General features: G+C 40.0%; 3 protein-coding genes across 7 annotated transcripts; 2 read left to right on the forward strand and 1 right to left on the reverse strand.

Moving 5' to 3' along the window:
- Nucleotides 1–188: 188 nt before the first annotated feature.
- On the reverse strand, nucleotides 189–2,103 carry emg1 (EMG1 N1-specific pseudouridine methyltransferase). Its single transcript, XM_035642818.2, has 5 exons — nucleotides 1,915–2,103; nucleotides 1,665–1,766; nucleotides 1,015–1,156; nucleotides 670–875; nucleotides 189–586 (listed from the first exon to the last, which is right to left on the reverse strand). The coding sequence occupies exons 1-5, from the start codon at nucleotides 2,062–2,064 to the stop codon at nucleotides 473–475; spliced, it is 714 nt and encodes a 237-aa protein (XP_035498711.1). The 5' UTR covers nucleotides 2,065–2,103; the 3' UTR covers nucleotides 189–472.
- A 779-nt stretch (nucleotides 2,104–2,882) lies between these two features.
- nop2 (NOP2 nucleolar protein homolog (yeast)) lies at nucleotides 2,883–9,055 on the forward strand. Of its 2 annotated transcripts, none has more exons than XM_035641454.2 (16): nucleotides 2,883–3,027; nucleotides 3,865–3,992; nucleotides 4,109–4,151; nucleotides 4,231–4,295; nucleotides 4,715–5,073; nucleotides 5,334–5,547; nucleotides 5,681–5,880; nucleotides 6,050–6,139; nucleotides 6,562–6,649; nucleotides 6,768–6,908; nucleotides 7,204–7,343; nucleotides 7,444–7,533; nucleotides 7,633–7,755; nucleotides 7,867–7,964; nucleotides 8,069–8,205; nucleotides 8,300–9,055. In XM_035641454.2, the coding sequence occupies exons 2-16, from the start codon at nucleotides 3,887–3,889 to the stop codon at nucleotides 8,728–8,730; spliced, it is 2,325 nt and encodes a 774-aa protein (XP_035497347.2). In that variant the 5' UTR covers nucleotides 2,883–3,027; nucleotides 3,865–3,886; the 3' UTR covers nucleotides 8,731–9,055. The 2 variants fall into 2 exon arrangements, with proteins under 2 accessions (XP_035497347.2, XP_035497358.2); XM_035641465.2 differs by having other exon boundaries at nucleotides 2,920–3,027; nucleotides 3,829–3,992.
- A 369-nt stretch (nucleotides 9,056–9,424) lies between these two features.
- ing4 (inhibitor of growth family, member 4) lies at nucleotides 9,425–13,521 on the forward strand. Of its 4 annotated transcripts, none has more exons than XM_035642695.1 (8): nucleotides 9,425–9,568; nucleotides 10,011–10,082; nucleotides 10,785–10,951; nucleotides 11,064–11,178; nucleotides 11,272–11,383; nucleotides 11,479–11,623; nucleotides 12,592–12,653; nucleotides 12,789–13,521. In XM_035642695.1, the coding sequence occupies exons 1-8, from the start codon at nucleotides 9,532–9,534 to the stop codon at nucleotides 12,826–12,828; spliced, it is 750 nt and encodes a 249-aa protein (XP_035498588.1). In that variant the 5' UTR covers nucleotides 9,425–9,531; the 3' UTR covers nucleotides 12,829–13,521. The 4 variants fall into 4 exon arrangements, with proteins under 4 accessions (XP_035498588.1, XP_035498582.1, XP_035498595.1 ...); XM_035642689.1 differs by having other exon boundaries at nucleotides 9,426–9,568; nucleotides 11,263–11,383; XM_035642702.2 differs by lacking the exon at nucleotides 9,425–9,568 and adding an exon at nucleotides 9,597–9,897 and having other exon boundaries at nucleotides 11,263–11,383.
- The last annotated feature ends 125 nt before the right edge of the window (nucleotides 13,522–13,646 follow it).

The raw sequence follows: 13,646 nt of genomic DNA on the forward strand, positions 1-13,646 counted from the left end.
TTCCTTATATGTATCAGTAGAATGTGTTTTGTTCTGATATTTAAAATGGTTTTTTGTTTACAATCAGGTTCGGTAGGAAAATCCATGTGTCACATTGTTTTGTAAGATCTATTTTTCTCAACTGAGCAGTAATTCCCTCATTTCCCTCTGAGCTTTTCTCGGTCAACATGAAACCAAATCACACATAATATTATCATATGTTTTAATGGAACTGTATCAAGACCCATAGCTCCAGGAATTGGTTGCTACAATAGGTAAATGATACAAAAACATGCAACGGGAAAATTGGGTACAAAAGTTAATGTAGACTCCACATGGTGGAAGTTACACATATCACTAAATATATATGTCTAGAGTCCTCTTGGCGTCACTGGTGAAACGCAGGTGCAATGTTTCTGTTATATCCATCTTTAGTCCACTGACAGAACGATCAAGTGTTCTACTGTCTCATCAGTAGTCCAGTAACTGTTTGTCACAGGACGCCCCACACCTCCTCGAAGGCAGAGCACATCTTGGCACAGGTCAGAGCTGCAGAGAGCGGGTAGTTACTTATTGACACGGTCTTCTCTGTGTAGTCCACATTCACCTGAAGAAAGACACAGATCAGTAACACAGAATGACTTGAGTCCTAAAGCGGGAAATCAGCTGCAATGTAAAGCCATTTCTCACCGCTCCGTGTGCAAATGCCCCAATCACCAGAGTGGCCGGTCCCTCCGGCACCAGAGACCGGGGGCAGACGGCCTCTCCCGAGGAGAAGGAGGTGGAGATGCGAGGGCAGCCAGGAGGCAGGTGGTCGGACACTGGGTTTTTAATCATCCTCAGGAGCTTCTGTGGACCATCGGCGGCTCGGACACTCAGCTTATGCAGCAGCTGAACTAAGATGGCAGAAGACAAAGGAGAAAGACGAGGAACAGACCCGGTGAGAAACTATGATCCAGGTGTGTTAGACTGTCTCTTTAGTACTTTGGCTAAAAAAAAATGATCACCAAACACACAACTGAGGTGGTAGTTTACCCATGAGGCCGCAGAAGCGTGTGAATGTCCTCGGGATGCGGGTCTGCGGGTTGATCTCTATCAAGGCGTTTTTCTCTGTGTGGATGTAAACCTGCAGCAGGCCTGCCCTGTTCAGTGGACTGTCCATCAACATGAGCAGACTCTAGTGAGAGAAATAAGACGATTATTATCATTTAAGAAATGAGTAACTTATACACCGTCTGTGATGAACAAAATACCATCTGATCAAAGAGCTAAATAATACACTAGTGAGTGTGCAAGCATACCACATGTGACCTAAACAATGTGCAACACACTGACCTGCAGACATACTGTACATGGAAAGTTTTATTTTATTACAATATTTAGGTAGGCTTGTAAGTAACTGAATGTTGATACACAATACGCTGTACTGGTGCTTCTCTAACAGATTAATACACTGTTACAATGTTGCATTCACTGACCATATGTCTGACTGAAACATATGGTCACGAGTGAAATCATGATTGAAATCTGATCAACCACACATTGGTCAGTATGTATGTTGTGGTTTTGGGACATTTTAAAGATGAACAATTACCTCAAAAGTCTCAAAGTACGTGCTACTTTTAATTATGAGGTTAATTATAGAGGTCAGATGATGTAGTAGGTTTTCAGAATTGAATTATCACCTGATGTGTGATATCTGGTCGTATGTGTCCTGGATTTCTTCCACTTTTGACGATCATATTTTTGTGCTGGTCACAGTTTAACAGCTCGAATGTTTTTCCGACCTGGAGGAAGAGGAAGATGAAAAAAAGCACATTTCGACTTTCAATAAATGCACTTGTTGAAAACCAATGTAAAGGTACGATCGTGTTGTCACTATAACCCCGAAGCAGGCGTCACGCTCACACACTAGAACAACGGCTGGCGCGTTACCTTCACGGTTTCCAGCGACGCTCCCTCCAGGACAACGACCAGCCTCCTCTCCGCCATGCGGTCGTGCAGGCTGCGGAGGTATTTGGCCGGTTTCGGTTCATATTCGTCCAAATGTTCGAGGCCACGCTTCTTCGCCACAGGAACGTCCATGATGTCTTCTGCGGCGCTGTCGCAGACTGAGTGCGTCACGGCAGACGTGCGCGTTCACGAGTGTCTCTCGAGCGTGACGCACAAGAATATAGATATTCATGTCCATATAAAATTAGTACTTAATTTACACTGGCATTAATCGAGCAATACCAGTAATGTTGTGCAAAACACAAGGAAACACTTTGCTGATTTCCTTTTTTTTGGTTGGTTGCTGCTTTTCTCTTTTTCTGTAACAAGGTGGACAAGGTTTGTTCACATGTGTTGCTATTTCCATTATTAAAAATCCAACCTTCAACTTTTCTGCTAAATATGTCATAATAGAGTTTGAGTATGAAGACAGCAAGTTTGATTTTATTGTAAATGTAAAGATTATACTGGTATTTGTTTTATTCAAAAAAGATTGTTTACATTTTCTCTTTTTGCCACCTCGTAATTTTATAAATGTTATAATTCTCGAAATCTTGATATCTAATTTGTAAACACTGACAACATTGTTAGCCTTTATTTTATTTATTGTATTTCATCATTTAATTTCATTATTAGTACTGTGATTGTCTTTTATTTCTGATATCGTAAGACTCAACCATGATTTTCCAATATTAATGTTTCATATGAAAAATATATTTTAGTTGTTTTTATTATTCAGTTATTTTTTATGTACTTTGGTAATTATTATTATTAATGACATTGATTTATTACTATTATCATTTCAGTTATTCTTAGGTGCTCAGTTTGTGTCTTTTAATGTAGATAGCTACAGAAAAAAACACTATAAACAAGCAAAAAACTGTATGACGCGTGTGGTAATGGTGCGTGCGTGTGCATGTGTCTGTGTCGCCACCGTCCCTCCGTCATCGGTGCGCGCCGGATGTCCTTCCACAACGTGCTGAAGAAACAATTCACGTGTGAACGTTTTCATCTTCCACCGTCGAGACGTTGGAGCAATAAGTGACAGAGCAGCCGGTGAGTTTGTGGAGAAATGTAGCCGAGGTTCACTCACATGGCGGAGACTCGTTCGCTCAGTGGCGATAAACAACCCGCTCGCGTTTACCTGCGAACACTCGGTGCGCAGTTAGATCGACTCCGGTCGTGTTGAAATTTAACAGGTAGGTGAATCGTGTCTCCGGCGATGAACGAACCACTGACTCCTGGGGAGCACGAGTCACGAGTCTGATGGCGAGAGGAACATTGTTAATAATGTTTTCTGTAGTAAACGTTCGACATCCGCTGGAGGTAGCCTGGTTCGACCTGCTGTTGAAGCTGGGACATGAAGTTGTTGCAGCTCTCACCACGTCTTTCTCATTTTATGACATTTCTGCTAAAAGTGCATCAGAGTATGTGAGATCCTCCCTCATCCCACAGAGACTGTAAGATAAACAGTGGAATGATTAGGAATCTCAAACCTTTATGAATTTATTCAAACATTTCTCCTTATTTAGACTCCCAAACGTTGTAACCCTAACGTGCCTGAGATTTAACAAGAATACTCCAAGAAGAAAGTTAGAAATGCACTGAAATAGCTTAACACCATGTTCTTATGGGAACTGGTCAGATTTCTCCTTATCTATTTTCAACATTTCAGTTGAGCACAACATGCGGCAACTTGTGTGTGAGATTGTGCACATATTGTGACTCAGCCAATCCCGAATTATGCAGTTGCTGTCTTCCAGTCCACCAAGTGTCCCATCACAACAGAACGTGGACTGAAGAGAGGACTGGCAGCGGCGTCTTGTCCTACACACTCATAAGTGTTATTTTGCACAGGCGGTGAACAGATCCTTGCCTTCTGCTGCGTTTCAGTGCACCTGTGCAGCTCGGAGTCATGGGTCGGAAGTTGGATCCCACCAACCAGGTGAAAAGAGGGCCGGGGAAAAAAGCCAGGAAACAAAAGGGAGCAGAGACTGAGTTGGCCAAGTTCATAACTGATGGTGACTATGGTGTTCTTTCTGTCAGCGCTCCCAAAGCTCATGTATCCACTGTGGAAATGTGAACCATGAAACATAAACTAGGCTTATTCACCAAGATTATATTTTCCTGTTTGCAGAGGAAACTGGACCAAAACGTCTGTCAAGTAGAGCCAGGAAAAGGTAAGAGGTTGACTGACTGCATGTTCTGAATCAACATCACTCTGTTTACAAGTTGCTTACTCGTGTTATAATTTTTCAGAGCTGTAAAGAGAGTCCATAATTTGAAAAAGCCTAAAGAAGTTGCTGCTGAAAAGGCCAAGAAAGGTAACTGCATCATTGTCAGTTAATGTGGTTGTGATGTTTTCTGTGTACCTTTCATCTGTTGCCCTAGGTATAAAGATATAATGAATAAGTTGATGCAATAGGACATTTTATTCTGCGTGTCAGGGTATTAATTGTAAGAAGAACGTTATATAATGCATTGTCGATGTGAGAAGCTCTAATCAAGCACATGTGGGCATAATTAATGAACAGTGCAACAACGATTTTGATGAATACAAATTATGACTTCATGGATTTTCTATCCAAAAATTTGACATGAATGGATGTTGTATTTTTTAAAACTGTGACTCATGAAGTATTATGTTTTCAAGGAAAAGGAAATTATAAAAAGAAAAAAAAGTGTTTAATAGTTATTAACCATTATTATTTGTATGTTTTTGTTTCTCTGTGTCTCTCTAAAGGATTCACTGATGAGAACAGTAAATGGTTAACTCCAGCAAAGAGGAAGCGCAAAGCTGATGAAGCTGAAAGTGAGGATGACAGTGATGATCTCTGGGAGAAGGAGGAGGAAGAGGTGGAGGAAGAACAGCAGCAGTTAAAGAAAGGAGGAAAAGAGCAAGTAAAGAAGGCTGCAAAATCGGGAGTGAAACAGGTGGAGGAGGAGGATGACGATGATGATGAGGAAGAGGAGGAGGAGGATGGTGATAATGATGAGGATGATGATGATGATGAAGAAATGGTAGATGACTATGGCACGCTTGAGGACGGCAGTGGAAATGAGGCAGCAGCAGCAGAAGAAGACGACAGTGATGCAGAGGAAGTATGTGAAACCTCCACCTTCATCAGATTGTAATACAAATGTTGAAAACTCATTTTTGACAAAACTGCAAGTTTCCAGATCCGGTCCTAGATTTTGTTATAAAGGCACAAGATTTACTCCCAATTTAATGAGTTATCAGTGCTAATGGTTGCTACGACTAATTCAAGAAGTGTATCTTACAAAAGTGATGTTGTTAATGTGGTAAATTTATAGTTATTATTCTTTAGTGATGACTTTTCTTTGTCTTTGTTTCACATCAGCTCCTTCCTATTGAGCGTGCAGCAAAGAAAGAGAAAAAGCTGAAGGAAACCATGGGTCTAGAGAGTGACGAAGATGATGAGGAAGATGATGATGATGATGATGATGATGTAGAAAAATCAGATGACGACATTGAAGAGGAAGACACAGTACAAACCAACATAGATGAGATGGATGCTTTTAGGCTCCCTGGGGCAGAGGAGAGTGAGAAGGAAGGTGAGTGATTTACAGTTATTTCCAATAAGATTCCTCTGAGCCGTTTTTTAACGCGGCACATGAAGCAACATATTTACAGTAATTGCTGTGCAAACTATCAATGCTATATTATTTTCGTATTTGCATTTTTAAGGTGTCCTGCCGCTGGACCTGAAGACAATTCATCAGAGAATAAAGGACAACATTGAAGTCCTTTGTAATTTCTCAACAAAAAGGGAGGAGGGGAAAGAGAGAGCGGAGTACATCTCTCTCCTGAAGAAAGATCTGAGCACCTACTACAGCTACAACAACTTCCTTATTGAGAAATTAATAGACATCTTCCCACTCTCAGAGGTGTGTGTGTCCTGTGGTACCGAAGAAAGCATAGTTGTTTCACATCATGATTGCTTGTTATACAAGTTTGAACATGTGTCAAGACCCAGTGAAGATTCTGGGTTGAGTTCAAATTACTAGATGAAAAAAGCTTCATAAATCTTTGTTTTGTTTTTTTTCTTGTCGACAGCTGGTCGATTTCCTTGAGGCCAATGAAATTCAGAGACCTGTCACTATTCGGACAAACACCTTGAAAACGAGGAGGCGAGACCTTGCTCAGGTAACTGTTCCAATTATAATGTTTTCACTACTTGTTTTTTGATGGTCATCTAACTAAAAAAAATGCACAAATGAGGAAGTGGCATTTATTAATGGATTTGATGAAACCATTTATCCAAGGAAATAACATTCAAGTATTGGTTCAATAAAAGCAGTGGCAGAACAAACATTAAGCTCAGAGAAGCATTTTCAGTCAAATCAAAGTTTGGGCATTTGTATCAGACATAATAAGTCATACATCTGTTTTGATATGAACTATCAATGTATTTTATATCTCTACATTTTTTTGGCTTACTTTTGATTATGTAATTAATGCAGAAATTGCCAATGAAAAGAGTAACTGCTCATCAAATGACTTGACTATGGTTGTCAAAGGCTTCCTTCATGTGCTCACGTGTTGAACATATCGTTTTTCTTTTTAAGGCCCTGATCAACAGAGGAGTGAACCTTGATCCGCTGGGGAAATGGTCCAAAGTGGGTTTGGTGATCTATGACTCCTCAGTCCCTGTAGGTGAGTTAAAGTACATTGATGTCAAGGCTCAGACTTGAGCCATTAAGCTGTTATATATCTGAGACCGGCTGTAGCTGCACAAGCTTTAACTGTAATCCTTGTCACATTTTAAAAACAGGTGCAACGCCAGAATACCTGGCAGGTCACTACATGCTGCAAGGAGCATCCAGTTTTCTGCCAGTCATGGCACTTTCTCCACAGGAGGGAGAGTTATTATTGGACATGAGCTCAGCTCCAGGAGGCAAGACCACCTATATTGGTATGATGTGCTGCAGTTATTCTTTGTGAAATTCACAATTACAGTAATTTTATGGAGTGTTTGAAACTGTGTAACGTAGACCAGGGCTTTTTATTTTGATCATCTTATCTATCAATCTGCTTGTGACTTTATCTAAAATTGGATCCATTCGTTTGTCTATTCAATATCAGGACACTGTGAAAAATGTCTAAAATAGTTTATCAGAGCCTCACGTTATATTGTTATTCTTTGTTTTATTCAAACAACTAAAACTGCTAACTTTTTAAAATGATATACGTGAATTTTCCACCTTTAGCTCAGCTGATGAGGAACACGGGGGTGATTGTTGCTAATGACGCCAACGCTGACAGATTGAAGAGTGTGGTTGGAAACATCCACCGTCTGGGTGTCACCAACACTGTGGTCTGCAACTACGATGGCAGGCAGTTCCCAAAGGTAATATCCATACATCAGTAGGAAAAGATTAAATCTGTTGTTTACATATTCTCCGGAGTTTGAAAAAAATTACTGACTTGTTTAAAAATGTTGCTTACAGGTAATGGGTGGGTTTGATAGAGTGCTGCTTGATGCTCCATGCTCTGGCACAGGAGTCATCGCTAAAGATCCAGCTGTGAAGACCAGCAAGGTAAAGCACCATTTACATGTTTACCCATGTAGATGCATACTATTGATAACAAATTATGTTTTAATGCTTTGTTCCTGTGATCCTCCTGCTTCCTGATAGGACGAGGCAGACATCCAGCGCGCTGCTCACCTGCAGAAAGAGATGATTCTTTCTGCTATAGACTCTGTCAACGCTGAGTCCCCGTCAGGTGGATATCTTGTCTACTGTACATGTTCGATAATGGTATGTGTCGATGTAAAATTAGTTTTCTGCTATTTGTCCTGCATTGATTATGAGTATTGTGAGGTTATAAAGTGGAAAGGTTTGGGTAGTAATCGAAATGTGTTCCTCTAGGTGGAGGAGAATGAATGGGTGGTGGACTACGCTTTAAAGAAAAGGAATGTCAAATTAGTTCCCACTGGACTTGACTTTGGCAAGGAAGGTTTCACCAGGTAAATAAGATAAGCAATGTGTGTGTTTGTGTATGTGTGTATTTAAGTTATTGACAAGCGAATACTTTGATCTTCAACCCTACATTTGATTTCAATTTCTTTAGGTTCAAAGAACGCAGATTTCACCCGTCTCTGCGACTCTCTCGCCGATTTTATCCTCATTCCCACAATATGGACGGGTTTTTTGTGGCCAAACTGAAGAAGTTTTCCAACGTTGTTCCAACCGCGCCAGCAGAGAAAAGTAACACATTTTTTTACTACTATCAAACTGATTTATTCACGATAGTTGCTATGTGTTATCATGAGCTAACCCTTGGTGTCTGTTAATAATATAGAAGAAGAGAATTCAGAGGCTTCTGAGATGACAGAGGTTACAGAATCTCCTCAGAAGAATCCATCCAAAACGGTCAAGACCAGCAAGACTGTCCCCGGTAAAGCAAGCGGCTCAAAGGGAAAAGCCCAAGCCAACGGAACATCAGGCAAGGAAAAAGCAAACATCAAGTCAAAAGGCAAAAAGGACTCACCTGCTGGACCAAAAAAGGCAAAGGTCGCCAAGATGGATGGAGAGACTGTGAAAGGACCAGAGGCCAAGAAGCCCACAGTGAAGACGACGCCATCAAAGGCTGACAAAAAAGAAGGCGGGCGATTTGAGAAGAAGCAGAACAAAAAAATTAAATCACCCATGAAAGCTAAGAACAGGATGGGAAAGAATAAATTCAAAAAGTTGAAGGTCATTCTGCAAAAAGAAGGCGGTGACATCGAGTGACATTGTAAACAGTTTGTTAAAATGTGCTAGATAATGTTAGAGCTTTGAAGATCTGCGTTAGACAGACCCAGATCCACTTCAAGCCGGCGTGCTCTGTTTTTGTTTCAGCACCGCCGTACTGTGAGCGTCAAACATGACTGTAACACGACCATGTACAGATGGTTTGGGCTGATCAACGATGATCCCATTTAAGTTTAGTCCTCCATATTGTTTTTTTTATTTGTATTACAGGATATTCATTGTTATCGTCTGTTGGGGTAATTGCAGGATGGGACAACTTCCAGAAATCTGAGACAAAATAAATTTTAAGATAATTTTCCCATCATTTGTTTGATTCATCATTCATGAGGTTTTACTTGTCTTTGGGTACATCCCGATCATCTGACTGCATTCACGTCAGTCATGGAGAACTCTTAGCGTCTAATAGCTGCCATTTGACCATTTCCTTTTCAAACTTCTACAAATATATTTTTGAATCATCAGTTTTGTTTGGTTATAACTAGTTACAGACCATGGGAGTTGAAATTTGAGTAGTCAGATTGTGATCAGTTAGGCCTCTGTGTTGAACTAAAGTGTTGACTGGTCACAAGCACAATGAAGATGTTAGCGGGGCTCTCCACACCCCCTCTTGTATTGATGACATGTCTAATAACTGCAGTTCATTAAACTTTTAAATAAATACTATTAGTTTGGACGGGAATCTGTGCTGGGAAGTTTCCCAGCGGTGTTGTGAAGAGAGCGGGAACAACCAGGCGCAGCGGCTCTTCCGGACCGGAAGCTGTGGTGTTTACGTTTTCCAAGATGGCGGCGGGGATGTATTTGGAGCATTATTTGGACAGTAAGCAGGTTTTATCATGATTTAAACATGCTCGACACATTTGTTCTACCCCCCCGGCTCTTTAACGCGTTGTGTTTCTGTTGTGTATTGCAGCCCACAGTTAACGCAAGTGGGGGGGAAGCGCTGCGACCGTTTCCTCGCTGTCGGCGGGTTTAGGCTCAGTCTATTTGCTGGAGCACTGTAGCGAAGAAAGGATGCTGAGCTCGTGCTGCACTCGTACAAACTCACTGTCCCAGATGTTATGGCCGAGTTGACTTCTCCGGCCAACTTAGTTGTATGTTTGTAGCCCGAGTCCGCTGTGAAAGCTAATTTGAAAGCTAATGTTAATGGTAACCGGAGCACCAATCAAGCTAGCTATCTACTGCATCCGTTATTGTGTTCGTGTCGATCCCACTGAAAGTGAGATTTAACTCTGTTTGTTTTTTCTCCTTCACTTCGCCAGGCATAGAAAACCTGCCGTTCGAGTTGCAGAGGAACTTCAATTTGATGAGGGATCTAGATCAACGCACAGAGGGTGAGACAAAAAAATGTCAAATAAGTGTGGATGTCTAGTGATGAGCAGCAGTGAACTCGCTCCTCTTTTAGGAAAAGAAACCTTTTAAAATCCGGTCCAATCCCGTTAAACTGTGTTTTACTCAATGTATTGCTTAGTTTCCCAACCCAGGGCTCAGGATCATGAAGGAACCCAAGTTAGGGAAAATGTTCCTGATTCCTGATGCTCCATATTAATATAATTTTCTGATTATATATCTATTTTGATAAAACATTTATTTGTTTCAATTGCTCACAATTCATGTCTGTGGTTAAGCCACTCACCTATGAACGACGGTTCATAGGTGAACATTATTTTATTTTGAAGGTGCCTCAAGCCAATCAATAATAAATACTTGCTCATCATACTCTATCTAAAGAGCAATCCTTGACTCAAAATGAACTTCTCACGTTTGCCAGTTTAATATAATACGATGTGAGTGATTATGAAATTCACTAAATTTTTTTGCTAGTTGTCCAAGCAATTTCCTTTATTCCTCATCGTGTGCTGTTTATAGGCATGAATGAGATTAACGCTTATCCTTGTTTAACAAAAAACAGTCCCCTACTGTTCAAAAATATTGTGAGAGTGATTATATTCTGTTTTTCGGCAAGGTATTAATTATAAGCTGTAATGTCTCATTTGTATGTTGTCTTATAACTTTTACTCCCTGTCTCCTTTTAGATCTAAAAGGGCAGATAGACTCTCTGGCTAAAGAATACACAGCCAACGCCCGGACTCTTTCCTCGGAGCAGAAGCTGTCCATACTGAGGCAGATTCAGCAGTCTTACAGTAAATGCAAGGAGTTCGGAGATGATAAAGTGCAACTGGCCATGCAGACCTATGAAATGGTTAGTATCTTAAAAATAAGCATAGTGTTTTATGCACATTTTTTAGGTAATAGAATATAAAGATAATAATATGGACAGTATATAGACCCACTGTGTTGAATCTTCTCTGTAGGTTGACAAGCACATCAGACGTCTTGACACAGACCTGGCGCGGTTTGAGGCCGACCTGAAGGAAAAGCAGATTGAGAGCACAGACTATGATTCCACCTCCAGTAAGGGGAAAAAAAGTGAGTATTGAATATTTTTTCATTGACGGCTCCCCCCTAAAACCATTCTTAGTTGTATATTTACGGCAGATGTTTTTATTACTGTCATTCCAGGCGACACCAGACAGAAAGAAAAGAAGATAGCTAAAACAAGGTCTAAAGTGAAGAGTTCGGATGAAGATGGTAGTCCCAAGACTGCACAGAAGAAAGTTAAACTCCTTCAACCGTACGTTGTGCATTTGCTTTCCAGCTTGTGATGAAGTTGTTTACTTTTCATGTTCCAAGTCAATAGTTCTCTGATTGAAAACATTTTTATTCCAGAGGAGAATTCACAAACCCTTCCGCCAACTTTGGGAATGTGCATCCATCTGATGTGCTGGACATGCCAGTGGACCCCAACGAACCCACATACTGTCTGTGTCATCAGGTCTCTTATGGCGAGATGATCGGCTGTGACAACACTGATGTGAGTTTTCATTTTGTCAGGGTTCATGTGTGCAAAGACCTGAGGCATAGTGATTTCCAAAAATCTTTGTGCATTTTTTGCATCAAACTGGTAATTTGGGATGAGTCTTAAAAATGACTTGGATTTGATTTTAAGAAGAAAGGACACCGACGATATTCATTTAAAATTTAAAGAAAAATATATCTTAGTACACAAGCAAACAGTAACAATATATTTCTTATGTTCATGTGACCTTTAACAGCCTGTCAAAAGTACATGATTTTATTTATGTGTGTGTTCATTTAAATAACATTAACATTAAATATAATTAGTTTATCACAAAGGCCAGTATGTCGTGACATTGACATGATTAAATAAGGTTAACTACAATAAATATAAATTGTAATAATCTTAAATATCAATAATCACTTATCATACATACACTAGATGTGCGCCCTCTCTTATTTATATATATATATTTCGTAGATGCTAGGTTTAAGAGGTTTAGGAGTCTTGCTCATCTTCCCCAGTGTATAAGGTGACAAATGGCAGAGCAAGAAATATACTACACATATTGTGTATGCCATGTTTCCCCTTAAAGGGGCAGTAAGCGATTATAAAGCAATACACGTTTGTAACATTCAGCGAATATTTCCTGTCAGCTAGCTGTCACTTTTGTGTGGGTGCCTGGGAAAAAAATCAGGATTTTCGGCGCAGCCCAGCTCTGTAAATAGGCGGGAAAAAAATAGTGCGGACCACACCAAACATCAATGCTATTGTGGGTTTGTAAATGCTCGTCGACTTGTTTAGAGACCTGATAGCGGGTGGCGCTGCAACTCCTCTCTTTTCTCCAAAATCACTCACTGCCCCTTTAAAGAGATTAACTTTGCTTTTGATCATGTGTTTTGAATAATGCTGATTTGTCTGTACTGAGTGCCCAATTTGCAGGGCGTGTAACAGTACATTGTCTGTTTTTGTCTTTTCTCTAGTGCTCCATTGAGTGGTTCCATTTTGCATGTGTGGGTCTGACAACCAAACCAAGGGGAAAATGGTGAGACACTGAATGGAAACTGAAATGGATGCGATGTGATGTACTGTTCTATTGTCAAAAGGGTGCGGCTTAAGTGCTACTGATTCAAACCAATCACCTAACCACTTATTCGTCTTTTTTGTTTCTGCGTTGCAGGTATTGTCCACGATGCTCCCAAGACAGAAAGAGAAAATAAAAACACCTGGTTGTCCTGGAATAAAATGGGGACACTGATCAGAGAGAAAATGAGAAGAATATTTCTTCATTTGTTACTCAATTTTTTTGTTTCTCATATTCCTTAACATTTGGTGCTTTTTCTTTTGGTTTACAGTATGGAATTTGCCTTGGTCTGATGCAGTGTATGTGAGAAGGAGCCAAATGGTTACAATTATATTTAAATATTTTTTTTTTTACTTTTGGTGCTTTTATTGTAATATTTTATATAATTTGTTTTACAATTGAATAATCAACACTACAAATGGCCCTAATGGTTAAATTGTTCACGTTTCCATGATACTCTATACTGTATTTACTTGTATGACTACAAAATTTAAGTATTTTCTCTAAAAAGAAAAAACAGTTTGGCCATGGATATTTTTTTTTTGCTTTGTTGTGTGGTTAGTTTCTTGAGCTTAGCCTTGGAATAGTAGTTTTATTTTTTCAAAATATAACCAGAGGGCAAAACAATTTGAAGACAAATGCTGCATCCGGACAGTATTAGTCGTCTGTGGTAGTGAGTTGAAACATTTCATTTTAACATTTGATTGAGTGCTGTATAGAAAGTAAGACATTTTGTGAAAAGTATTGCCATTTCTGTAGCTGAAACATTGGTACAGGACCGAGGGGGTGATTGTGTTGTCAATCATTTGAATACAGCTACTACCTCAAACTGTGTGATCCCTTGTGTTTGTGTCACACTATTTAGTTTGAATCAGTCTGTCGCCTCTGTTTGTGCTGCAGTTTGGCTGGTCTGCCAGCAGGTAGTGCTATCGAGTGAAATTATCAGTTAACTGG

This window comes from Scophthalmus maximus, chromosome 1, assembly GCF_022379125.1.
Source record: "Scophthalmus maximus strain ysfricsl-2021 chromosome 1, ASM2237912v1, whole genome shotgun sequence".
In the NCBI taxonomy this organism is placed as follows: Eukaryota; Metazoa; Chordata; class Actinopteri; order Pleuronectiformes; family Scophthalmidae; genus Scophthalmus; species Scophthalmus maximus.